At 33.8% G+C, this 24,994-nt stretch overlaps 3 protein-coding genes across 22 annotated transcripts in view; all 3 read right to left on the reverse strand.

The window, feature by feature from the left end:
* The window catches only part of LOC108483013 (elongation factor 1-alpha), a 102,156-nt gene that overhangs the window by 53,606 nt on the left and 23,556 nt on the right, over nucleotides 1-24,994 (reverse strand). Inside the window, exon 1 of one of the 19 annotated variants that reach the window (XM_053030398.1) lies at nucleotides 24,218-24,227. The exons of 10 other annotated variants lie outside the window; for them this stretch is intronic. The gene's annotated coding sequence lies outside the window, so the exon portion shown is untranslated. Of the gene's footprint in view, nucleotides 1-8,556; nucleotides 8,567-8,613; nucleotides 8,624-15,080; nucleotides 15,091-17,204; nucleotides 17,215-20,190; nucleotides 20,201-20,341; nucleotides 20,353-22,012; nucleotides 22,023-23,048; nucleotides 23,059-24,217; nucleotides 24,228-24,994 lie in introns of those variants that run through there. 8 more of the 19 variants (XM_053030397.1, XM_053030386.1, XM_053030363.1 and 5 more) reach the window with 8 other exon arrangements.
* On the reverse strand, nucleotides 1,996-6,612 carry LOC108466876 (protein disulfide-isomerase 5-1). 2 transcript variants are annotated; one of them, XM_017767232.2, is made up of 5 exons: nucleotides 6,273-6,612; nucleotides 5,865-5,923; nucleotides 5,550-5,725; nucleotides 4,049-4,154; nucleotides 1,996-2,293 (listed from the first exon to the last, which is right to left on the reverse strand). In XM_017767232.2, exons 1-4 carry the CDS (start codon nucleotides 6,381-6,383, stop codon nucleotides 4,060-4,062), a joined length of 441 nt encoding a protein of 146 aa, XP_017622721.1. In that variant the 5' UTR covers nucleotides 6,384-6,612; the 3' UTR covers nucleotides 1,996-2,293; nucleotides 4,049-4,059. The 2 variants fall into 2 exon arrangements, with proteins under 2 accessions (XP_017622721.1, XP_017622724.1); XM_017767235.2 differs by lacking the exon at nucleotides 1,996-2,293 and adding an exon at nucleotides 3,132-3,859.
* LOC108464857 (vicilin-like seed storage protein At2g28490) lies at nucleotides 18,735-20,846 on the reverse strand. Its single transcript, XM_053030405.1, has 6 exons — nucleotides 20,405-20,846; nucleotides 20,128-20,309; nucleotides 19,955-20,035; nucleotides 19,488-19,865; nucleotides 19,280-19,413; nucleotides 18,735-19,228 (listed from the first exon to the last, which is right to left on the reverse strand). The coding sequence occupies exons 1-6, from the start codon at nucleotides 20,754-20,756 to the stop codon at nucleotides 18,934-18,936; spliced, it is 1,422 nt and encodes a 473-aa protein (XP_052886365.1). The 5' UTR covers nucleotides 20,757-20,846; the 3' UTR covers nucleotides 18,735-18,933.

A 24,994-nucleotide genomic window follows, 5' to 3' on the forward strand; every position in this document is an offset into this window, starting at 1 on the left:
TTAGACTAAAAATATGAATTGATAAGTCGGATAATTATTTTGTAATTTTTAAAGTTAAATGTCTTAATAAGAAATTTTTAATAGTCGAGTGATCATTTATAAAATTTACGTTTTATTTTATATAGCAAAAATAAAATATAAAGGCTAAAGTTAATAGCAAAAATAAAGCATATAGGCCAAAGTGCTAAAAATTATTTTAGGCACCAAAATGATAATTTAACTAAATACTATTGAGTAATATTCTTCTCGTATCGTATTAAGGGGAACGAAGGGGATATTTATACATGTTTCTACTGCTACTAGTACAAATTACAATAGGGCCCACTATTTTATCTCGGTCTTGGGATCAATGGCATTGACATTCACTGTCTTTGGTGTTGACATTCTCTAGGCCTCTCTTGGCTTTTTTAGACGCATGTCTACAGAGCAAGCGGTCCTTTCTGATCTTGGGACTGACTCCTCTAACGAGCCTCATACCTGTTAGTTACAGGCGGGAGTCTCTTGTAGGACTGGCGATCCCTTCTGCAAACATAGCTTGCGACCTCATTCCTGCGAGGCTAATGCGAGCCCTCCATGCGAGCTTTCTACGCGAGTTATATCTGCGAACATCTAGCATTCCAGCAAGATCCCAGCGAACTATCTCTATAAGCGAACATTCTTCTTTTAGGTCGAGTCTATCTGAGTCGGAGATTCGAATCCTATTTGGCCATTTGGGCTGACAGTTACCAAATCCTAACAAATACAAATGTGAAAAGAGATTAGGTCAAAATAAAAAAGGGTTAAACCTTAGTTGCTAGTGGATAAAATATCTTTGGGTTTTTTAAATGCTTAATACGGTTTTTGAGATTAGTTGCATCAAAAACATTTCAGTTATTAAAAAATTATACTAGCTACGATTAAGAGAAAGTGGAAATACTAGACAGGAGTGTTAAATATTTATTAGTTGCTACGATACGGTCGTGTCGAGCTTTCAAAATTATACTAGCTCAATAGTCAGAACTCTCTGGATTGTGGATTAATCTGAGCAAGTGGCTGCTGTTTTTTAGCCATTCAGGGCAGATGAGAAAAAGACGTTGGAACTTGGATGTTTGATATTTTAGGGGCAAAGCAAATTGACCACTGGGTAAGTATTTGGGACCCAGGTGGGCTTCATAAGTAATAAGAAGCTTTTCTTTCAATCGTTTCTCAAGAAGCAATCAAAACTGGCGAGTTAGATATCTTCATACCTTTCCCAGGGAGGTAGATATACATTAATTCCAAGTGTCTTATTTTTAAGGTCAAATGCCCATACTTGGATTTTCAAGGCTAGAAAACAAACAACTAGGTGGGAAAATACCACCCAGTTTGGGATATCGGTCTCCCTCCAAAGGGTTTCACTTGAAAACAAGCTTGAAGGGGTAATTCCTTCTAGTTTAGGTAATCGAGAAGCTTTGATAGAGTTGTATCTTAGCGGCAACAAGCTATCTCGAGAACAAGTCACTTGAAAATACAGGAACTAGATGGCTGAGCAGAGCTGGGAAGCAACGGCTAACTTGACAAGCGTAGGACTGTGCTGACCCGGCGATGGCTGGGTGAGCCGGAACCCAAGCCTAGAAAATAATAAAATGTTTTATTTTGATTATAATAATTATTAAACAAATTATATTTTAATCCTTTAAAATTTTTTAAAGTGGTATATAATGATAAATTGTGCCAATCCACACGTAAAAAAATATATCATGTCAGATTTCTGTTAAATTTTTAACAGAAGTAGTCAATATGAACAAATTATGTAACATATATATCTAAATTGCAAACTTTTTATTTTAGATACTTTAAATGAAAATTTTTATAATATCCAAAAATATATACATGTATATGGTAAATAATTTAAAATAAAAAGAATTATTTTACTATATGAAATATTTAAAATTTTAAATTAATTTAAATCAAAATAAGTATTAAATGCATGACCCACGACAAAATTTAGACCGTCCATCTTGTCCAAATTTGAAGTTATCCAATTTCATTTTTGTATAAGCTTTACTTTTGAATATTATAAAACAAATACAAAATCAGATCCGGAAAATCTCAGATACTGTTCTTTTCCTTTAAAGGAAAAATTGGTTTGTTTTACTAAAGATTAAAAATTCTGAAATTCAGACATGTTTTAAGCATTAAAAAAAAAAAACATCAGATCCGTGACAAAATCCAGAAAAGCAAATAACATGTGTAGGCTGGGGGTGCCGTCAAAATTTAAGCATCCCCTAGTAAACGACCATCAGTACCCTGTTTCTGCTCGGGAGTTCCATTCCTGCATGGATGATTATGCATCAAGCAGTGATCCAAGAACATGCTGAATTACAGTCGGTATGTAAAACCAATTTCCCTGAGTAATATTTATGAAAGATTCTACAGCAACAGGGCAAGATATAAATATACATATATATACACTTGCAACTTCATGCGATGCAAGAGATTTTATGTCTGTACTTTGTGCACCATAAATTGGAAGCATGAACCAGTGATTTTAGTGGTTTGCAACTCAGATGATCATCTATCTTGTGGAACTATTAGCTGCACTGTTCTAAGAGGAAGGGATCCACTTACATCAATATAAAACTCAAATGAGTTTTACACCATTTTTAAATCATTAGATCAAAATTAATGAGTTAAAACACATCTTTCCTGATTTTCATTCGTGGTAAAACATTAAAAGTTTTCTTTCTGGCATAAGAACTTTCCTTTTCGTTACTACATTTTTTTTCCCAATGAAATGGATGAAGATGAGCAAGATTCGCAACAAAACATTAACACAAATGCAGAGGTCATTCTTTTTTGGTTCAAATTTTCCTTCTCAGCATTATATTTCAATCACACTGCATTGCAATGCTTTAGCTTTGATATTATATTTTCAATACGAAAAATGTTGAGATGGATTGAAAGTTTAATTTCTTGGTACAGATAAAATAGTTTGCACAAGTAGCATAAAGCTTGAGCTCAATTCGAAACTCAAGGTCTAAAATTCGTCTTAATTAAGTTTGAATTTTATTTTTAAAATTTGACATAAAAATCAGATTTTCTTTGTATTTCATTTGGTTAAGCTTATTTATTTTATAGAAGAAAAAAATAAGTTCTATTTTCAAGCTTGATTTCAATCTCGAATTTGAGTTTTCTTGATTTGTTTAATAGTTCTAGAAGTTCAAACTTACGCATATAAAAACAAGTACGTAAATAATGATTTCAAAAACATATTTTAATAAAATAAAAATTGAAAATGGAGATAATTTCTTGAGGACTAATGATCTTGCTCATCTTTGTCTGTTTCAGTGGAACTGAAAAAAGAAAGAAAAAGAAAATATATATATATATATTGCAGCAATGAGAAGGAAAATTTTTGTGTGCCAAAAAGAAGAAAAAAATTAATATTTTACCATTTATGAACGAGGAAAGATGGGTTTTAATCGCAGCCCTAAATTTTTTTTTGATCTAATGGTTTAAAAACGGTGTAAAACGGATGTAAGTGGAACTTAGATGGTCCTATCTTGTGGAACGTATCAGCTGCATTTTTTTACATTGGATCTTGGTTTCATAGAAGCAGATTTATACTTTCAAATGAGAAGAATCCACTTGCAGTGATGTAAATAACATGGTTTTACACCCTCAGAACTTTTTCTACTATTGATATTTTAATGATCTAACTGTTAAATTTATTAATATAACCATACTTGTCATACATGTAAAATTTCGCATCAGTCTGATATCTCTATCATGTTAATTTAAAATATTAATATTAACATATATTTAACAGTTGGGAGTTTTTTTACATAAAACAAATAGTTAAAAAACATTTCTTTACTCCAAACTTTACATGCACGATCTGCATGAAAAGAAAGTGAAATATGATGGTTGGATTGTTAAAATATCAATTGTAGAAAAAATTATGAAAGGGTGTAAAGTAATATTAGTTTTGCACCAGTATAAGTGGATCTCTCCTCCTTCCAAAGATTTCAGGCAAATTATATAAAGGAAGAACATCTAAGCACAATGCAGAGACTTTGGTGCTTACCTTTTGAATGATTATAACTCTTTATCAGTGTCTAGCTGTGCTTTTTCTGCTGCCTTTTCTGCTTCTTCCAAAGCAAATGCTTTTAGCGATTCTACATCCCTTTTCCCTAACATTTTGCATGACATGCAGTGGGAAAATAATTTAACACCAAAAATAGTTCCGAAACATAGTCATTTGAAATCTTTATTAGCTGAAGCTTAGAAGTTAAACCCAAATATATTTCACGGTGAAAAGCAAAACAACTATAAAGCATCATGCAACAAAATCAGATCAATTACAAATAACCAGATTTATTCTACTCGCTGGTTTAGACTCATATTCAGTTAAAATCGACTCAAATCAATCAGAATGGAAAAGAATATTCGAGCATTCCGAAGATTAAAATCAGGCTTCCTTGAATGCCAGATGCAAATCACAAAAAAAACCCAACACCATGTTAGATAGCCTTTAAAAAGAAAAGCGTTGTACACTAAGGAAAATTTACTATTTTAAGCAGAAACAGATTTATGATAAATACACAAGAATACTCACGTCAGACATTTCACGACATCATAACCATTAATAACGGTCGGAGTTCCAAAGAAAAATGAACTCAAACTTTTGGCAACATGATTCAGTCACTAATGTAACAGATGCTAATTTTAGAACAACCAATGGAACTAGATTGTTGTGCCATGCACACATGAGACGATATACATGTGGTTTACTTTTCAAGTCTTTCAATTCCAAAGAAAAAAATGCTCAAGAAAAATAGAGGAGAACAAAAATGATAAGATGAGAGATATACAACCACTTATTCACTTATTTTTCCCAACTGAATTTGCTTAAACCCAAAACAGCCGGAGCTCCAAGAAAATACACAGCAGAAGACAATTCTCCATTTTCTTCCTACATATAAAACTTAAAGGGTTCTCCAGATGTAGGTTAACCATCCCAGGTTCCTTCTAGGCTTCTACTGTGTTTTTTATGGATCTTTAGAATGCACTACACAACAACTGGTTTATGTGATTATTTAAAAAAAGCAGACATATCCCTCTCAAGAAGCAGTTGAGGCATACTTCAGGACAATGCCAGCCTCTCAGACATTGGATCCAGAAGAACCGATAAGCAGCACACTAGATGCACTAAGGACAGGGTAAAGGTACCTTTTAGAAGAACTCAGGCAATATAGATAGGCATTAGATAAAGTAGTTCGATCGTATAGAGACTACTCTATAAAAGGTTCTACTCGATTGAGCCTCTTTGCTTCTACCATCAGAGTACACAGTTGACCTACACTAATACCATACAATGCCTATTTTGGTATGTTTGAGTATCCAATCTAGGTCTCAAAAGCATTCAATGCCTAGTGAGTTGAAGAAACTAAGTGTAAAGGTTGCTAATTACTAAGTACAAATGGCAATATAACATTAATCCTTCATATACAACACAGAGAGAGGATCTTGAGTTTGAACTGAACTTCAATGTTTGCATTAAAAAAGAAGTGAAATTAGAATGTCACCTTGATATTTAGCAACTTCTTCGCCATCATAAAAGAGCTTAAACGTGGGATATGAATGGATGTCTACTTTAGTGCATACAGGTTTGCTTACACTGCAATCAACTTCTCCAATCTCTATTTCGTCTTCTCCTTCCATTGCCTTTCCTAACTCATCCCACAACGTCCCCAAGTTTTTACTGAAAAAAAAAAGGAAAAAGGAAAAGCAAAACCCATTATTATCACAAGTCATTAGTAAAAAAATTACAATGGTGGAAGCTCTATAATCAGGTCTAGCTCGATCCAACAAAACTAATAAACCAGGCAGAAAATTATTACCAATGTTTACACCAAGGAACACAAAATTTCACGAACCAGGCCGTGTCTTTCTCCTTTACCTGAAAAAGAAAGGAAATTCAATATATACGTCGAGTTATTTATCATAGGGGGAAAAAGAAACCCCTAAATCCGAATTCATATACCCAATTGTTAACCAGTGGGATTTTCTGTTGTGCAATATGTCAAATTTTGAATTTGAAAAAGATCAATAACCATCGAAGAGAATATGTTTAAGAAGTTGCGCAAAGGGATAAATTAAAACCGAAATGAAATTAAACAAAATTGGAACTGATCACAAAGCTATTAAAATTTGACAAAAACAAACACAAAAAAAACCCTAAAAAGAGAGCTTGTTTGATTTAAATTGGGGACATTAAATGAGGGATAAAGGGAGAGTAAAAGGGTTACCTTGTCGGAGAAGGTGTCGGGAGTTAGGGTTATGACTTCCGCTTTTGTGTGAAGGGTAATTGAAGTCAAGAAAAGGAGGAGGAGGAGAGCGAAACGACAGTCGTTTTTCATGACTGGTGAGCTTTTGTGTGTGTTTGTTGGGTTAGAATCGAAAAGCGGGAGGAAGAGATATATTGTAAGATATGTTGAGATTTGGGAGTTTTAGTTCTCTCAGTTCTCAGTTCAACTCAACGGCTCCGCCGAGAGACGGTAAACAAAACAACCCAACGAAGCTACATGTCACGTACCTTTTCACCTCATTCTTTTTCTTTTTCATGGACTCAGGCCACCTTCTAGACTTAGGCCCAAAATATAATTTCATTAATTTTTATTTTAATTTATTACAAGAATAAAAAATATTTAAATAATCATTGTGATTTTATGTGTTTAATTTTTTTAAAAATTAAATATTATAAAAATAAATTTTAGAAAATATATATTTGCTAATTAAATAAAAATTGGTCTACTTTATATAAAAGTCCATTAATTCTGAAAAATAATTAAAAATAAAAGAATATTTTAAAGTTAATGAAAATAAAAATGTGAAAAACAACTCATTAGTAAAATATTAAATAATTAGATAAAATAATTTTTCATTTGAATATGAGTTAAAATTTTATCTACAAAGAACTATTACTTTAATACTTTATTGCCTTTGATACACAATTGGAAACTTTAAGTGCTAAATTGATATAAAAAATTTAAATACCAAAATGACAATTTGGTGCAACTTTGGGGCTAAATATAATGTTAACCTATATATAAGGTTAATCTCTCACATTTAATTTTATTAACTATAAAAATTAATTTTAACATTATTAACTATATCATATTTAAAATAAAATCTTATTTATTTATTTTAAAACATAATATTTTTTTAATTTCTCCAATAATATTTAATTATTTTATAGGTTTTAATTTTATTAATCAATAATATGTTTGTTATCTTTTAAGTAGAGAAAACAGTATCTGCTGTGGCTTGGGATGGCAGAAAGCGGTGGTGACGGTGGAAAAGGGAGGGACGAGGTTTCCCTCTTAGCAGAAGAACTAGTCCAATTATCTGTGAAAGGGTCGGCACATTAGCATGGCGTACTTCTCCTGTTCGAACCGGGGTTTGAAACCAAACTTCTCCTTAGGAGGATAGATGGGGCGATTCAGGTGAGATCCAATGTAGATCCAACTTTCTATTCACTCGTAGGATCTGGGCGGTCCAGGGGAGACCATCACGGCTCCTCTCTTCTTGATAATTCATACATCCCTTATCAGTGTATGAACAACTATCTCTTGAACACAGGTTTAGGTTCGGCCTCAATAGGAAAATAAAATGGACGGTGATTCCAAGCAAGAAACCAACCCTAATTTCTACAGTTTGGACGGAGAAGCTCTACAATCCAGAAAGTTTTAGAGCCCAAATGAAAAGTATATGGAAGACAAAGAAAAAGTTTGAGATTAAGATGGTAGGGCAGAATTTATTTTTAATCGAGTTTGATTTAGAAGAAGATCTGGAGATGATTATGGAGGGGAGGCCATGGCTGTTCCAGAAAAGTCTAATTTTATTCAATAGAATATTTAATCCGACAAAAAGAGGCCAAATTCGGCTTAAGGCTTTACCATATTGGATCAAGATAGGGTCGTGCCCACCAGAAGCCGATAATAAAAACTTATTACATACCATTGGTATTACTTTTGGGGGGTGCTCAGATCTGAAATTAATGGAGAGCTATGTCGTCTTAGAGTTAATCTTAATGTGTAGAAACCCCTTAGACGAGGTATTTTGTCTCAATCAATAATATTAATAAATTGTGGATCTCTTTTAAGTATGAAAAGCTACCGTTGTTTTGTTGGATGTGGAAGAATGGGGCACAGGCTTGCAGATTGCTCTGAGTTAAATCCTGCAGAAAAAATAAAGTTAGAGATGATCCACCATACACGCAGGCTTTAAAAGCAGAATCAAACTTACTTGGGAAAGAGAGTATAAAGTTTAATGCTTTTTCAAAAATGAGAAAAGTTCAATGCTCACATATAGGTGGTCTAGAGGTATTGGCATTTGTAGGAAAATAATAGAAAAAGGGGATTAAAACGACCACGATGCTGTGAGAAAAACTAGAGGTGAAGGATGTGGAGGATAACATGAAGAATACGGAGAAAGTATCTACACTTATGGAAGATATACAGATGAATGACAGCAAGACTAAACAAGTTAATTGTCCAACCTTAGCAAAAACGTCAAGCTAGAAAAGACTGGCCCCAGTCCAAACAATGAGGGAGGAAAAGGAAGACTGCAGTATAAGAAAGAGGAAATCCCCGGAAGACGAAATTGAGAATAACGGTAGTGAAGTAACATACGATGAAGGAACAAAAAGGTTGAAAAGAGAAGTAAAAAAGGACGGTGGTGAATTTCTATTAGAAGCAATGCTTGAAACTACGGAGCAGAGTGTTGTTCCACATTTTACAGGATCGGCAGCTGCCAAGTGGCAAGCTGACTGAAAGCAAATGAAAAGCATAAGCTAGAATGTCCGTAGGTTGGGGAGTCCACGGACGATCAAAAGGCTGCGATATTTCTTAAAGCAGCATAATCCCCACATGGTCTTCTTAACGGAGACAAAAATTGATAAGCAACGCATGGAAAAGGTTAGAAGGAGATGTGGTTTTCTGAATGGGATTGATATTGATGCAAAAGGCTCGTGTGGAGGTCTATGTTTAGCATGGAAGGATGATATAATAGTTACTCTAAAGAGTTTCTCCAAGGAACACATCGATGCAATGGTTAAGGAGATCGATACGAACAAAGAATGGCAATATACAGGTTTTTATGGGTCACCTTATGTTAATAATAAAAATGTCTCTTGGAATTTATTGAGGAAATTGGGAGAAGACCAAAGGCATCAATGGTTAGTAAGCAGGGACTTCAATGAAATAATGTATTCATTCGAGAAAAGTAGAGGGATAACGAGAGATGAAAGAAAAATAGAGGCCTTCTGGGAAACTCTAGAAGAATGTCAGTTAGAAGATATAGGATACTCGGGGGCTTGGTTTACATTGGAGCGAGGAAACTTTGCAGAAACAAATATAAAGGAAAGACTTGATAGGGGAGTTGCCAATGAGAAATGTAGGTATCTTTTTCCAACAGGCAGCATTCATCACTTAACCTATTCGATGTTTGATCATTGCCCACTTTTTCTCAAAACCAAAAATGGAAACACCTATGCTAGAAAGCCACAATTTAGATTCGAAACGTGGTGGATCAGGAAGGAATCTTTAGAGAAAGAAATTAAGGTATTATGGGAATCAAATACAAGCACAATTGTGGAGAAACTGGAAAAGCTACAAGCAAACCTTCAGGTATGGGCGGCGTTAATTAAAAAGGAATGAGAGAGGCTGAAGAAAAAGTTGACCAAGGAACTTGAGATGCTGATGGCAAAAGAAAGAGACGATGACACGACAGCAGAGATTATTGACACCAAGGTTCATTTGAACATGGAAATTGATAGAGATGAGATTTACTGGGAGTAGAGGGCAAGAGCGAATTGGCTTAAAGTAGGGGACAAGAATTCCTCTTTTTTCCACAAGTATGCCTCGTTTCGAAGGAAAATTAATACTATTTCTCAGCTGGAGCTAGATGGAGGAGGAGAGACTACTGAAGTAAGTCAGATAAATAAAAATGTTACTTTATATTTTTAGAAACTATTTATGTCAAACGGCGTTAGGGATTTATCTCACCTATTATCAAGTATTGAAGAGAACATTTCGCTAGATATTAATGCTGCCTTATTAGCAATTTACACGGCAAAAAAAGTGTTTTCAGCTTTAAAGGGGATGAGGCCAACTAAAGTACCAGGACCTGATGGGTTTTCAGCATTATTTTGCCAACGATACTGGCACATTGTAGGTAAAGAAGTTACTACTTTCTGTTTGGGAATTCTAAACAATGATCACAATTTTAGCCCTTTACATTTAACAGATATTGTGCTGATTCCCAAAACACAAAATCCTACCATCTTAGCCAATTTCAGACCTATAAGCTTGTGCACGGTCCTATAAAAAATTGTGGCCAAGACAATTGCCAATAGATTGCAAGTAGTAATTGAGAGATGCATTGATGCGGCTCAAAGTGATTTTGTTCCAATAAGGCTAATTACGAATAATATTCTACTAGCTTATGCAATCCTACATACGTTTTGACAAAAAGTACAGGAAAAAATGATATATGGCAGCTAAACTCGACATGAGCAAAGCTTACGACAGGGTTAAATGGGGCTTTCTTGAGGAAGTCATGTTGCGGATGGGTTTGCAAAGGAATGGGTGGATTTAATTTTGAAATGTATTACCAAAGCATCCTATGCCATCAATATCAATGGACAAAGAGGAAGAATTTTTCAAGCTACTAGAGGGTTGAGATAGGGTGATCCCCTTAGCCCTTTTCTTTTCTTACTATGTAGTGAGGGGCTTTCGACTTTAATGAAATTGGCTATGAAGGAAGGACTGATGAAAAGAGCAAAGGCAAGTAGGAGAGGACCAGCGATTTCACATCTACTATTCGCAGATGATTGTATACTGTTTGAGGAAGCAACAGACAAGGGAGCGAGGCTGCTAATGGAAATTCTAAAGGAGTACTAAGAATATTCTGGCCAATGTGTTAATTTTAATAAATCTACGATTTTCTACAGCTCTGATACTTCGAAAGAAAATAAATGTGAGATCTCGACAATCCTAGGGGTCAGACGTTCAACTGATATGGAAAAATACTTAGGTCTTCTTAATGTGGTTGGTAGACAGAAAAAAGAGTCTTTCCAGTACCTTAAAGAAAAGGCTCTCTTAAGAATTAAAGGCTGGAGTACTAGATTTTTATCACAAGGTGGTAAGGAAGTATTTATTAAATCAGTACTTCAAGCAATTCCAAAATACGCTATGTCATGTTTTCTCTTACCTAATTCCCTTTGTGATGAATTTGAACGAATCATTGTCAATTTCTAGTGGCAAAAGGCATATGGGAAGAAAGGAATTCATTGGTGTTAGTAGAAGCATACGTGTCGACCCAAAGATGAGGGAGGAATGGGCTTTAGGAGTATGGCTAAATTTAATGTGTCTTTACTAGCTAAACAAGGTTGGAGAATCCTAAACAATCCCAACTCGTTAGTTGCGCAAGTTTTAAAAGCAAGATATTTTCCAAATGAGGATTTTTTACATTCAAGTTTGGGAAATAATAGCTCATATACATAGAAAAGTATATGGGCAACTAAAGGCGTTTTAGCAGACGGTCTTTGCTGGAAAGTGGGCAGGCGTTTAGCAATTTCAATTTTAAATGATGTTTGGATACCAGATTTGCATAATTCCAGGTTATCATCTTATGTTAATAATTTGAGTGATTTTAGTGTTGCTGAATTAATTGACGATAGCAGCAGAAATTGGAAAAGAGAGTTGGTAGTTTCTACCTTCTCGGAGGATGTAGCTGCGAAGATCCTCTGTATTCCGCTAGCAAAAGAGGCCCATGACGATTTCTTGGCCTGAAGTGGGGAGCCCTCGGGAAAATTCACGGTACGTAGTGCCTACAAACTATTACAAGGTACTGAAACAGATCCTAGAGCTTATGCTTTACAAACCGACTATAGAAAATTTTACAAAAAACTCTGGCTTCTTAATCTACCTTCTAAGATTAAAATTACAGCTTGGAAAGTATCGTGGAATTATCTACCTACAAAAATGAACATGCAGTACAGAAAGCTCTCAAATGATATTGTATGCCCTTGGTGTGGACAAGGCGCAGAAACCATGAACCATATATTCCGTGACTGTCCTATTTCAAAAACAGTGTGGGAAGAGTTATCATTTTCGAAATACCTTACAATACCACACTTGGAGTGTAACACCCCTAACCCGTATCCGCTGCCAGAACAAGGTTTCGGAGCACTACCATTTGCAGATCACTTAAAAAAATTAAAATACTTACCGATTCAATGCATCATATAAAATAAATATATTACCATTCAATCAACAGTTTGGCACTTGTATAAGCATCAAACAACAACATTGTTAGTATACTTGCACATATCTCATATAAATTCAACATTGATATATCTATTTTCTCGACATGTCGCACTTGAGTTTAATAATAGTCTCAATTACATAATTTCCTTGTATCAACATATCAAAGATAATCATATATGTACATGTCATGAAACATATCATGCTCTTACCATTTCTTCACAAGCATATATCATTCATTTCATTATATCAATATTTTATGCTCAATCATTTCCATATATTTTATGTATATTTATTCTGGTAATAGCTTATATCAAACTTAACATAAATTATATTCCATGTACTTATACTTATTTCGTTTATCCATTTTCATAATTATTTTATACAACGCTTTTGTACATATATTTCCATATGACCAGTTCTTGTAAACTTTTCACACAACCATTTCATATAACCATTCGTCATCTGATACATTTTACCTGAATATCAATTGTTCAACAGATGTTATAGCGTCTCCCATCCACGGTCTTATTTATCTTTGACGTGATGCCATAGTGTCTTTCAACTATGGTCTTACTCATTTTCTGTCATGTTGCCATGGTATCTTTCAACCATGGTCTTATTCTTTTCATGTCACCTTGCCATGGTATCTTTCAACCATGGTCTTACACATCTCATATCAGGTTGCCATGGTATCTTTCAACAATGGTCTTACACATTTCATATCAGGTTGCCATGGTATCTTTCAACCATGGTCTTACACATTTCATATCAAGTTGCCATGGTATCTTTCAACCATGGTCTTACACACAGGTTGCCATGGTATCTTTCAACCATGGTCTTACACATTTCATATCAAAGAGCACACTCCCTCGAACCTCATCCTTACAGTGGGATTACCAGTCCGAGCTAAATCCTCAGTAATATAAACTCATAGAGTATTGTCGGGATTACCGGTCAGGCTAAATCCTGCAACGACAATTACTCTAATGAGCTTGGATCTGAATTACCATCCAGCTAAATTGAGACCCTAATTCGGATTACCGTTCGGGCTAAATCCGTTTTACACATATTCTTTGGGAGGGCTATATCAGGATAGGATCACCCGTCTGGGCTAGATCCTTTTTACCGTCAATTCCTTTTCAGAGATCCATCGAATTTTTCTTTCATTCAACCGGGATTTCTTCTCCTTTTATCAAATTTATCAATGTTTCATAAATTTTCATACAATGAACATTCAAATCATATTCACATAAATAACATACAATCTCAAGCATTTAAGAATATAATTCAAGTTACACGAACTTACCTCCTTGCTTGTTTGTGTTTATAATTTCATTAATCTGATATCTTTTCTTTTCCACGATCAAGTCTTATATTTGAGTCGTCTGGATCTTTATAAATAAATTTGATCATCATTTTCATTCATTTCATATTCTAATGCATTTAATTAATGCTCTAGGCAAAATTACCATTTTGCCCCTAAACTTTTAATTAATGACGATTTCATCCCTCGGGTCAGGAAAATAAAATTCTTGCAATTTAATCCTTATTTCAAGATATTATTCTCATATATATTGATAACAATCCATGAATTCTATAAAATATCGTAATTTTTCATAATTTCAACACTTTTCAATTTAATCCCTAAAACATGTTTTCCCCCGATCTTGAGCTAAATTAATAATTTCATTCAACTTTGTAATTTAAATAATAAAATAATCCATTTCATGCAATTTGGTCATTTCTGACATGTTTACAAAATTGCCCATAAAGTTTTACTTTTATTCAATTTAGTCCCTGAGCCTAAAATATGCAAATTAGCCATGCTAGATGAATATTCATACATATTTTTCCTCCTCCTCCTCTCCATTCCACATCCTTAATGTAGATAACACACTTGTAAGTAACATTATCCATAATTTTTATTATTTACTTTTATGAATATTCAAGCTGTCTATCTGCATCATAGTCACTAAATTATTTATATCTGGATATATAGAACTCAAAATTAATATCCGATAATTTTCCATAAATCTAGACTCATATATATTCTTACCATAAAAATTTCAAAATTTTTGGTTTAGCCAATAAGTACAGTTTATTCTTTAAAGTTACCCCTGTTCTGCTGTCTAACAATTCTGACCCTTCTTCACCAAAAATTAATTATCTCCTCATACAGGATTCAAATGATGTTCTTGTTTGTTTCTCTTAAAAATATACTCATTCAGGATTTTATACATATAAATTTAAGGCCCTAATTATTTTTCTTAAATTTTTTATGATTTTTAAAATTCAGAACAGGGGAACCCGAATTCATTCTGTTCTTGTCTAACAAAATTCATTATCTCTCAAAATTTACAAATCCATTGCTTACATTATTTCTTCTATGAGAAACTACACTCAATAAGCTTTAATTACATATTTTTTTCATATTCTAATTCGATTTCTACAATTTATGGTGATTTTTCAAAATTAGTCTACTGCTGCTGTCCAAACTGTTTTTGTGCAAGCTATTAATTACCATGTTATAACACCCTTATTTTCTTTTTCTACACCATTTCTCATCACTTTCTCTTATTTTCTCTTCACTAACATATCAAAAACATAGGACCTTATGTAAGAAAACTCTACTATAACATTATTTCCATGCTTTGTCAATAATAACAAACTTAAAAACATATTGAAATCTTGATATACTTACCTTGTTCTATTGATACTAGTCTTTAACTTAATTTTCTCTCTCCTCAAGCTTCTATTTCTTGAATCCAACTTGATATTCTAACTCCCCATGCTCTCCTTAACATTTTTGTCTCTTGGTAGCTATGGAAATTCATTTGATTTTTGGGTGAAATGGTGAATTTTTGTAAAAGGACCAAATTGTAAAGAAAGCAAAACTTTTTTTCTTCCTCTCTTTCTCTCACGTTAGTGCATGGGAAAATATGGATGAGAATTTCTCTTCTTTCTTTCTTTATATACTAATAAAACAATAATAAAATATCTTATTAAAGTATTAATAAAATAATATTTATCTAATTAAATAATTATAAAATATCAAAATATCTCTAGCATCATTATTACTTTCTAGATTTCTCTCTCTTCTAATTGACCATTTTGCCCTTCATTATCTTTTAAAATTCCATCATTGAGTCATCATTTAATTTGGTAAAATTGTAATTTAGTCCCTCATAGTTCTTCATCTATTCAATTTGGTCCTAATTCATCCATTTTCCTTAGTTTCTAGATCATTCCACTCTTAAATTATTTACACTATTGGTCCTTCAAATTTTTCATATTTACACTTTAACCCCTCAAATTATGAATATTTACTCTTGTGCAACAAAACTTTTCTCACTTTTACAATTTAGTCCTTTCTTGAATTAATATATCATAATATACTTCTCAATATTGACATAACTCAAAATTTCCCTTTTTGTCACTTTATTTCCTTATTTTACTATATCAAGGATAATATCTTACTATAAAAATTTTCAGGGTATTACATGGAGTTCATATAATGGCTCACCTGGGTTTTCGAACAGACAAATATTTCACAGTGCAGGATTTTTTGTTGCGCTTTGTGGGCAATCTGGGGAGCAAGGGACAAGAGGATACATGAGAAGACGAGCAGATCTAGAAAATAAATAGCAGATTTCATAAACCGTTATATTCTCGAGCTAAATGGAAATGAAGAGAGAATACTAAAAATTCTCTCAAAAGTTACAAGGTGGAAACACCCACCTAAAAAGTTCGTGAAGATCAACTTCGTCGCCGCATACGATGGAAATATTTGTCAATCGGCAGTGGGGATCGTAGCCAGGGACAGTGAAGGTACAGTGCTTTTATCATTCTCAGAGATTTACCACCAAGTTGCTTCAGTTTTTGCTGCCGAAGCAATCGATTGTATGACAGCAACCCATATTGGCATCAACATGTAATGGCCAAGACTCATCATTGAAGGGGATGCATTATCGATAATAAAGAAGTGCAAGGTAGAGAGTAAGGACAAATCAATGGTCGGGGCATATATTCATGATATTAAGCAGTTAATGGCTCAAAATAATAGATGTTGGTTTGAACACATTCCGTGAACAGCGAATAAACTATCGCATATTATTTCAATAGAAACACTAAAGAAAAAGAATGCGATTTACCTAGTCGAAAATGTTCCTGAGTATGCTGAGAATTTGAAGGAATGGGAAAAAGAGAGAGAACCGGGGTGAAGGCAAAATGGGAGATGAGAAGGAAGGGAGAGGCTGAAATGTAAAAATCAAAAAGGATTAGGTGAATGGCCTCATTGGGGATCTGAAACCGTCTAGCAGAAGAAAGGTAGATGATTAGACAGGACGGTGGATAGATCTTTTTCTGATTGGGTAAAATAAAGGTGCCATTATTATGGTACCAGAGTCTTCTGATTTTTTCTTTTGTTTTGAATTTTCCAGATCACTATTTTAGGCTTTTGGGCCTCTTTTGTTTGATTGAGTTTGTTGTTGGGTTACTGTACCGTCTCTATTTTGTGTCATGGGTCACAAATTGGACCCGTTTTATTTTTGGGTCATGGGTCGCTAGGTTATTTAAGGGTCCTTTAGTATTTGCTCTCTTACTTAGGTTATGTTTTAAGTTTTGTATTCTTATTTTCAATAAAGCCCAATCTGAATTCAGTTTCAAAAAAAAAATTATAATTAACAATAAAGGATATTCTCGCCCATTGAATTTTTTTCCAAACTCCTGCTTTTTATCATTATTTTTTAAACTACTCTGTTAGTCACTCTAAAATTAAGTCATTCCTATTTTGGTCACCTTAAATTTTTTTTATTAATTTGATCATCGTCATTAAAGAAATTGATCAAACAATCGTTAAATCCATCTTTTCCATAATTAATTGTCTTTTTATAATTTTTCTTTTTTTTTCCCCTCTCCTCTCATTTTCTTTATCTTCTCCCTTCTAACCCAAGAATCCTAACCATTACCTCCTTTAAAGGTATCATTTTTGCTTCCTTTAAATCACTGCTACCGAATCAAAAATAGAAAGACATTTCAAAATTAGACTATGTCAACGGCAGGATTAGGAGATCAAACCACAAAACTTTTAAAGCTTTGGGAATGACCTCACAATTTTTGAGAGGTTTTTGGAGAAATCTAATCTTATAGATAAAAAGAGGAGTCTTTGAGCTTCACTTTAGTGGTCTTGAATCGACAATTTATTCTAGAAAAGATATCGGATGATCACAACAATGATGATTTGGAAAAGGCGGTTGTGGGTAAGAAGAAGAAAGGAGAAAGAAAACATGAAAAGTAGGGAGAAAGAAGTGTCCCTTGGCGTCGTTCATTGACAAGACAACGATCATCAACAGTGGTTCAAGAGAGGAAGCAACAACATCTTTAAAAGAGGCGACAACTGGGGTTTTTGAGTTAAAAGGAAGAAGATGAAAAAAACAAGGGAGAGAGAAAAAAAAAAGAAAACTGAAGAATGACCAATTTGGTCAATTTCTTTAACGGTGGTGATCAAATTAAAAAAAAAAAAATTAGGGTGACTAAAATAAAAACGACCTAATTTTCAAGTGGCTAATGAGGTAATTTACCCCTTTTAATATATAAATATTTTAAAACATCAAATGAATTATGAATAATATTTGATGCACCGTCATAATAAACATAATGTACCATAGATGAATAATAACATGACAATCATCATTTAATTAAACAAAAATATAAAGAACTTGCAAATAAATATTAATAACTTTATTTAAATATAATTAAATATTAATTATTATTATAAATAAATATTAATAACTCTCAAATTTAAGATAATAAATTAGGGTTTTACATTTTAAAATTTATTTATAATTAATTATTATTTAATTATATTTAATAAAATTAGCAATATTTATTTATAAATCTTCCACTATTTTTTATTTTATTTTATTTAATAATAAGTAGACTATATAAGATTTATGCGGTGGATCAAATATTCTCCTAAAAATACAATTATACTAGATAGATTTCAATTTTACCTTTCCTTTTTCTTTTTTATTTAGGGTTTATGTTTTGACTTGTTTACATGTGAAATCACTAAAATTTAGGGTCAATTTTGGTGCTTTAATTTATATGTAGGATATGCATTTTGATTTTGATTTTAGTTTTAAATAATTGTTGTTAGTGGTGATTAAAATTTAATTCTTCGAAATAAAATTAAAAAACTTTAAAAATTCCGAAATATTATAAATTCAAAAGATAAAAACTACATAGAAATCTATAAAATGCTAAATTTTAAATTTCTTTAAAAACCTTAAATAGCTAGCAAATATCGTTTAACAACGTTCAAATAAATATAATTGTCATTTGGATTGAGCTCAATAATAATCCTAGAATTGAAAGGAAAGATAGTGTAAATTTTTGTATATTGTTTGATTGGGAGATTGCTGTATGACAAACTACAAAAGGATGAACATGGTTATTGATTTTATTCCATGATAAGAGAAGAAGAAGAAGAAGAAAAAAGGTTGAAAATAAAACATTAAAACAAGCAAAAGCTCAAAAAACTAACGCTGGAAAACAAGAAGCTTCCTAGCCTGCAATAACCCTACTACATTCCCATTCCCATTCCCATTCACACCCCAAACCCAACAACTCAAATCATTTAATCAAACCCCATAATCATTTGATCCCCAAAGTTCCTTATCACCTTTGGGCCTTCATCCTCAGATTTCTCCTCCCTCCCCTTCAAATCCTCGTCAGGCGGTGCTGCTGATGCTGATGGCAGGATAACTGCTTCCTTTTGTGCATTGATGAAGCGCCTCATCCTCTCCTCCGTCACACCAAATGCAGCCGCCAGCTCTGGGGTGTTGAAGGTGTGAAGCAGGGAGTTTGCACCCACTAGGAATTGAGGCCGGTTCTTGTCCGATGTTGTTGTGAACCCAAAGAACTCGAAAGGGCTTGATCGTGATGCTATTTGACAGAATGCGAAGTACCTTGGTACCCAAAACACATCCCCTTCTCTTACCCTCGCATCCATGGCTAATGTTCCATTTGGATACACAATCTGGATTCTACCTGTTCCCCTTAATACAATGCCATATTCAGTTGCTCTGGGATTCACATGTGGAGCCATCATTGATCCCTGAAATTGTACATGAGCTACCTTATAAGCAATTGTCCAATGGGATAGAGTTGCCAAGTTCAAAGACTGATTACCGCAGTAAGATTGACAAGGTAAACGCCGGTGCCAGAGTGTTTGAAAGGTTTATAAACGGATCCATCCACTGCAACACTCCATCCATAGTCGTTTTTGAAATCGGCTTTTCTCTTGTAGATGTTGTATGAGTCGGGGGCTTTATCCCCGAAAATTCTTCTTTCATTTCCAGAAAAAATACCAAACAGTTTCCACCATGACCACTCTTTCTCTTCTTCATCAGCTTCTCCCTGGACCATTCTCTTCACCTGCTTTAGCCTATCTTGCTCTTGAAGTTGAGACAACTTTGTCCAAATGCTTGGTGCATGAGACTTGGTCACATGCACAATTGGACCCTCTTGTTGCCCTCTCATTATTTCCTCCAATTTCGACATCGACACCTGTAATTATGTGCATTGATTATTATGTTTTAGCCCATTGCACGAAGCCACCAAGCTCTGGTGCCATAGATAGCATGTGTTTTGCTTACATTGAAGGCGGTAGAAAGAGTTTCAGGACCAAAACCAGCAAGGACAGATGTTGGATGGGTTCCTCCGCCAATGAAGAAAGACTGCATGCAATCCACAAATTCAACCAATTTTTAATAAGCTGAGAAAATGTTATGGTGGAGATAAATAATGGATGGTTTTAATTCATTATTACCTGGAAAGTATCCAAATTCAAACTCTCTGAGGGATCAATGCTGCAGATGATGTGAAGCCTCTGCCCCTCACCTGGGTTCAAAATGTAAAATGTTGACCCAGCAGGTATATGATACACATCCCCTATCTTCAGTCGTCTCTCCACCATCTCATCTTTGTAAATGCACCCAACCCTGGCTTCCCCTGCAACCATTGCAATAACCCCATCAGCATTGCCCCCTACTGGCTAGGGATGAGAGAGTAATATTAGTGGAAAACAAAAGGAAAAACGATAATACCTGTACGAACGAAAAGGATCAAACTGGAATCAAGATACTGGGGAATGAAAAGGGACTGAGGCTCCATGGTAATGAATCCCATGTGCAACGGTTTATCAACGATCCTCCCTCCAGGGCTTCTCACCATCCTCATTTCTCCAGCATCAGTTGTCATCACAGGCCTTGATTTTGGCATCAAGAACCAACTCTTTCTACTTTCACTTTCTTCTTGTTCTTCTTCTTCAGGTTCCATCTCCTCTTCCCTCCTTTCTCTTTCTTTCCTCCATTGTTTCTCGCCTCTGTAACCCATTGTCACTGTCACCCCATAGCAGAGAACAAGTGCTAGAAGCAAAAAGCTCACTCCTTTTCCCATTTTTAGCCTTTTTTTCCCCCTTAACTGATTGATGATCTTCTCTGTAGTTGTTTATGGGTCTGGTTTTGAGTTGAAAGGAGTGGTATATGTAGAGGAAAGGAAAGGATGAAGGGGACGCGTGGAATGCATGCATGGTTTGCGAGTTTAGGTGGCATATTACAGTTTAGACACCGTTGAAATCTGGTGAGATTTATCAGATCTCTTAAGACAAAGTCTGGTTATAATTCGCACATGTAAATGGTTGAAAATTAGAAAAAAAAAATCCCAGCGCAAAACTTAATATGGGAAATATATTTATAAGATAAAAACAATTAATCAACCTTAGTAAAATAATATAAAAAAAACAGTATTATAGTAATATTTATAAATTTTTAAAATGGTTTTAAAATTTTTATCGAGTTAATGTGATGTTGATTGGAAATACCAATTCAATCAACCGATTTATAATTAACATAGATTAATATTTATTTATGATATCACTCACTTAACTTAATTAACTTGGAGATTTTATATTTGAGCTTCACTTGTTTAAACATTGTGGGTAAATTAATTTGAATTCAGTCAGTTTATTAAATTAATTATTCCTATTGATGTTTGTAATAATTGATTCTCATAATAATTACTAATAAAATTTTACGTCGTAAAAATTAAACCATCACTTAAATCAAATTCATTAAAATAGATTATTACACATACTACTAGTAAAGTAGTTTAACTTCACAAGCAATTTTAAAAATTATTCAGTGTATTAATCTATTTATTTTCTTAAACATCAATTAAGAACCCATGTGAGTTTTTTGTTTTTTTGTTTTTAATAATAAAAGCTTCGTTAAAAGATAAGAGAACAGACAATTGAGTATAGTTGTGTGTCACTCACACCTGCAATTCTCATTAGAAAATTAATAGACATAGTGCTCCCTTCCTCAAAAGCTACAGAAGGAAATCCCATTACATGCCAATTGTGAAAATCACAAGAGAAAACCCAAAAAAGCCTCCAACCAAGTTCAATCATTCCATCGGAGAGCACCAGAAAATGTCCCATGAGCTAATACTCTCAACAAGTAGTCGTTTCTCCCTTCATCTAAGCCTAATCCTGCATCTAATTTGATGGGTCAATCCACCACCGATTTGCTACGCAAATCTCAATGACCTTTTTCGGAGCCTCCTCCATCCAGAATAAGCTTTCTTCCCTGTCAAATGCTTCCTTAGCCAGCTGACCAACTACTTGATTGTCGTTCCTCAATATATGTGTAACACCCCATATCCGACCCGATCATCAAGTCCTAAATACAAAATGTCACATTTGTTGCTAAAGCTACTACAACTTCATTTGCATATTAAGTAAACAATTTATACAAGTCATTATGATCAATTCTTAATTATAATATGTTATTCAATCAAATTTAGGTTATAAACGAGTTTACAAAAGCTCTTATGTGAACTGAGGTTTGATTGAGGACTGAAATGTAAAATTTTCCAAAGTACCGAGTTGATGTCATAATGTTTAGGAAATCACGTCACAACATTGAAGGCAGAATGCTCAATATCACGACTTCAATAGTGTGGTGTCGAGACTCTGAAAACAGGAGGTTGACGTCGTGACTTCAGCAAGGGACATCGCGACGTTGAGGGCTGGTGTCGTGACATCCATAAAGTGGTGTCGTGACTTTGAAGGAAGACTCCTTTAAACCTTGCATCATTTGATTCAACCTACCAAATCCATAACTCAATTGGTCTAATGACCCAAAAATGCAATTCAACAAATCTCAAACATCAATTTAACTACCCATTTAACTTCATACATACATGCTTACAATTCACCTATTTATATTCAAGTTACAATTTTTATTTCAAATACCAAAATAATAACTCACAAATTAAGACTGACTCAACCTGAGGTACATGCCATCTATTGATCACAAAGTGAGTCTATACAAACTTGTTGAATTAAAAGCTGCAATCTGGATGTTGTCTCACTCTTCGGAACCTTAAGATCTATTGGTACCTGTGCACGAAATAAACAAATTGTACGCTGAGCGATAAAACTCAGTGATACTTTCATGATTCAAATCAATAATAAGTTAGAAATAGCATGCTAAGATTTCAATCAATGCACAATTTAGTTTTCACCATTTCAATTTACAAATCATGCCTCATGTTTCAAACTCATTTCCTATTTTAGTTGGCAACACATATGAATATATTATACCATGCTTTCTATCATCACATCACATTTATTTCATTATCTCATTTCTTTCTCAAATCTATTGATTCGTTTCTTATCTGTATCAGCCCCCAAGGCTCGTTTTAATTGGGTCGCATGATCTATCACATGCTATCATTTGTCACATTTCATATATATATATATATATATATATATATATATATAAATACACATGGTATACCATTTTCATCAACATTTCATATCGTCTATCATTTAACAAGTTTATGTTTTATAACCCTATTAATCGGATGCAGACTCAAGATAGATACACGAATCATCCAACCATCACACCAACATATCTGTCACCCAGTGTCCCAATGGAATGTTCAAAGTAAAAATTACACTTTGCGCCTCATCAATATAATCGAAGTATCTTTCAAAATATATATATATATATATATATATATATATATAATCGAAGTAAAGTGTGCTCCGCACCTCATCGGATATCTGAAGTATACTATGCACTCTACACCTTATTGGTGTAAATCAAACTATAATCCCATAAACAAATCCAATCCTATGGCATGCCAACTATACTCGACTCTGCCCGAGATAGTTAATAGGGTAACAAATGTTCCAAGTACACATTATATACATGTTCACATATCATATTCTTATATGCTACTCATCTATACCATACATATCTTAAATTGATTTATATGTTTCGTATCACTATATATTTACTAAATTACGAGACAAGTAGGATTCTTACCTTAATAGCCAATTTGTAACAAAAACATATAAAATTACAAATCACATTTTCATCATTCATTTATGACTCTTGTTTTCCCTTTCTCTCGAGACGGCCCAGTGTCGTATTTAGCTACGTTCGATAATTCAATTATAAAAATGACATCAGTTCACATCCATATCACATTCAAACTGTAACACCCCTAACCTGTCTCCGTCGTTAGATTAGGGTTATAGAGTATTACCATAAAATCGAAAACATTTAACGTCATATTATTTAAATAAACTAAACATATCATAATCCATTCAATCACATGCATTCTGTCCCTAAATCGAGCCCTCGAGGACTTAAAAATAACTTAGAAGTAATTCAGGACTAATTTGAGACAAAACGGGAAGTTTAAGAAAAGTTGCAAAAATTGCAAAAATTAGAAAACATGGGTCACATGGCCGTGTGACATCACCCTAGGCCGTGTAACTTTTGAACAAGGGACACACGGCAGTGTCCTAGCCCGTGTCCTCACCCGTGTAACTCACTGAGATGCCCCACATGCCGGTATGTCAGGCCGTGTAACTTACTGACTTGGAACCCTAAGAACTCATAAATGACACATGGCGTGTTGCCAGGCCGTAGGCCGTGTGACAGCCCGTGTAGGCCCAAAATTCTACCTAAAATCAAGTCATTTCATAACCAATTCATGCATAACTATACAAACCATTTAAGCATACATTCAAGGGGTTCAAACAAGCATAAACATGCCATTTCAAACATCTTAAATCACGTAACCAACATTCCATTCTAAGGCACCACAATTATACCAAAACATTTCATACCAAAACAAGTCAACATTACCTTATTTCAAGCATTATAACCTAGTTCAATTACCTACCAAAACATATCACAAATGACCATTATCAAGCCATTATCAACATACCAAAAGAACCTTATATATATGTATTTAAAGTGACAAAAACGACATGGTTTGGTAAAGGATTATAGTTCACCAAATCAAGCATATCTTCAAGGCCTAAACTTACCAAAAATTTACATTAACCCATTCATTAAATACCATTACAAAACAACCTATACATGTCATTATAAAACTTGGCCAAAATATTCAAAAACTACCGAATTGACTACTGGATAGTGTGATAGGTCTCCGACGAGCTCCAACAGATGGAGCTTCTTGTAATCTATAAAACAATGAAAAAAAACTACTTAAGCAATGAGTACTTAGTAAGCTCATATAAACTTAAAACTTAATTTACCATTTCAATAATACAATTCATAGAATAAGTATAAATCATTACCAATGCCATA

Source organism: Gossypium arboreum, chromosome 7 (assembly GCF_025698485.1).
Source record: "Gossypium arboreum isolate Shixiya-1 chromosome 7, ASM2569848v2, whole genome shotgun sequence".
NCBI lineage: Eukaryota > Viridiplantae > Streptophyta > Magnoliopsida > Malvales > Malvaceae > Gossypium > Gossypium arboreum.

Coding starts and splice junctions, on each gene's coding strand:
- LOC108466876 (XM_017767232.2), bottom strand. CDS start 6,383: ATGAAAAACGACTGTCGTTTCGCTCTCCTCCTCCTCCTTTTCTTGACT. Junction 5,726..5,864: donor GTTCCTTGGTGTAAACATTG/GTAATAATTTTC, acceptor TTTTTTTTTCAG/TAAAAACTTGGGGACGTTGT. Junction 4,155..5,549: donor AGAAGTTGCTAAATATCAAG/GTGACATTCTAA, acceptor GCAAAATGTTAG/GGAAAAGGGATGTAGAATCG.
- LOC108464857 (XM_053030405.1), bottom strand. CDS start 20,756: ATGGGAAAAGGAGTGAGCTTTTTGCTTCTAGCACTTGTTCTCTGCTAT. Junction 19,866..19,954: donor CTCTTTCTACCGCCTTCAAT/GTAAGCAAAACA, acceptor ACATAATTACAG/GTGTCGATGTCGAAATTGGA. Junction 19,229..19,279: donor AGGGTAAGAGAAGGGGATGT/GTTTTGGGTACC, acceptor ATCACGATCAAG/CCCTTTCGAGTTCTTTGGGT.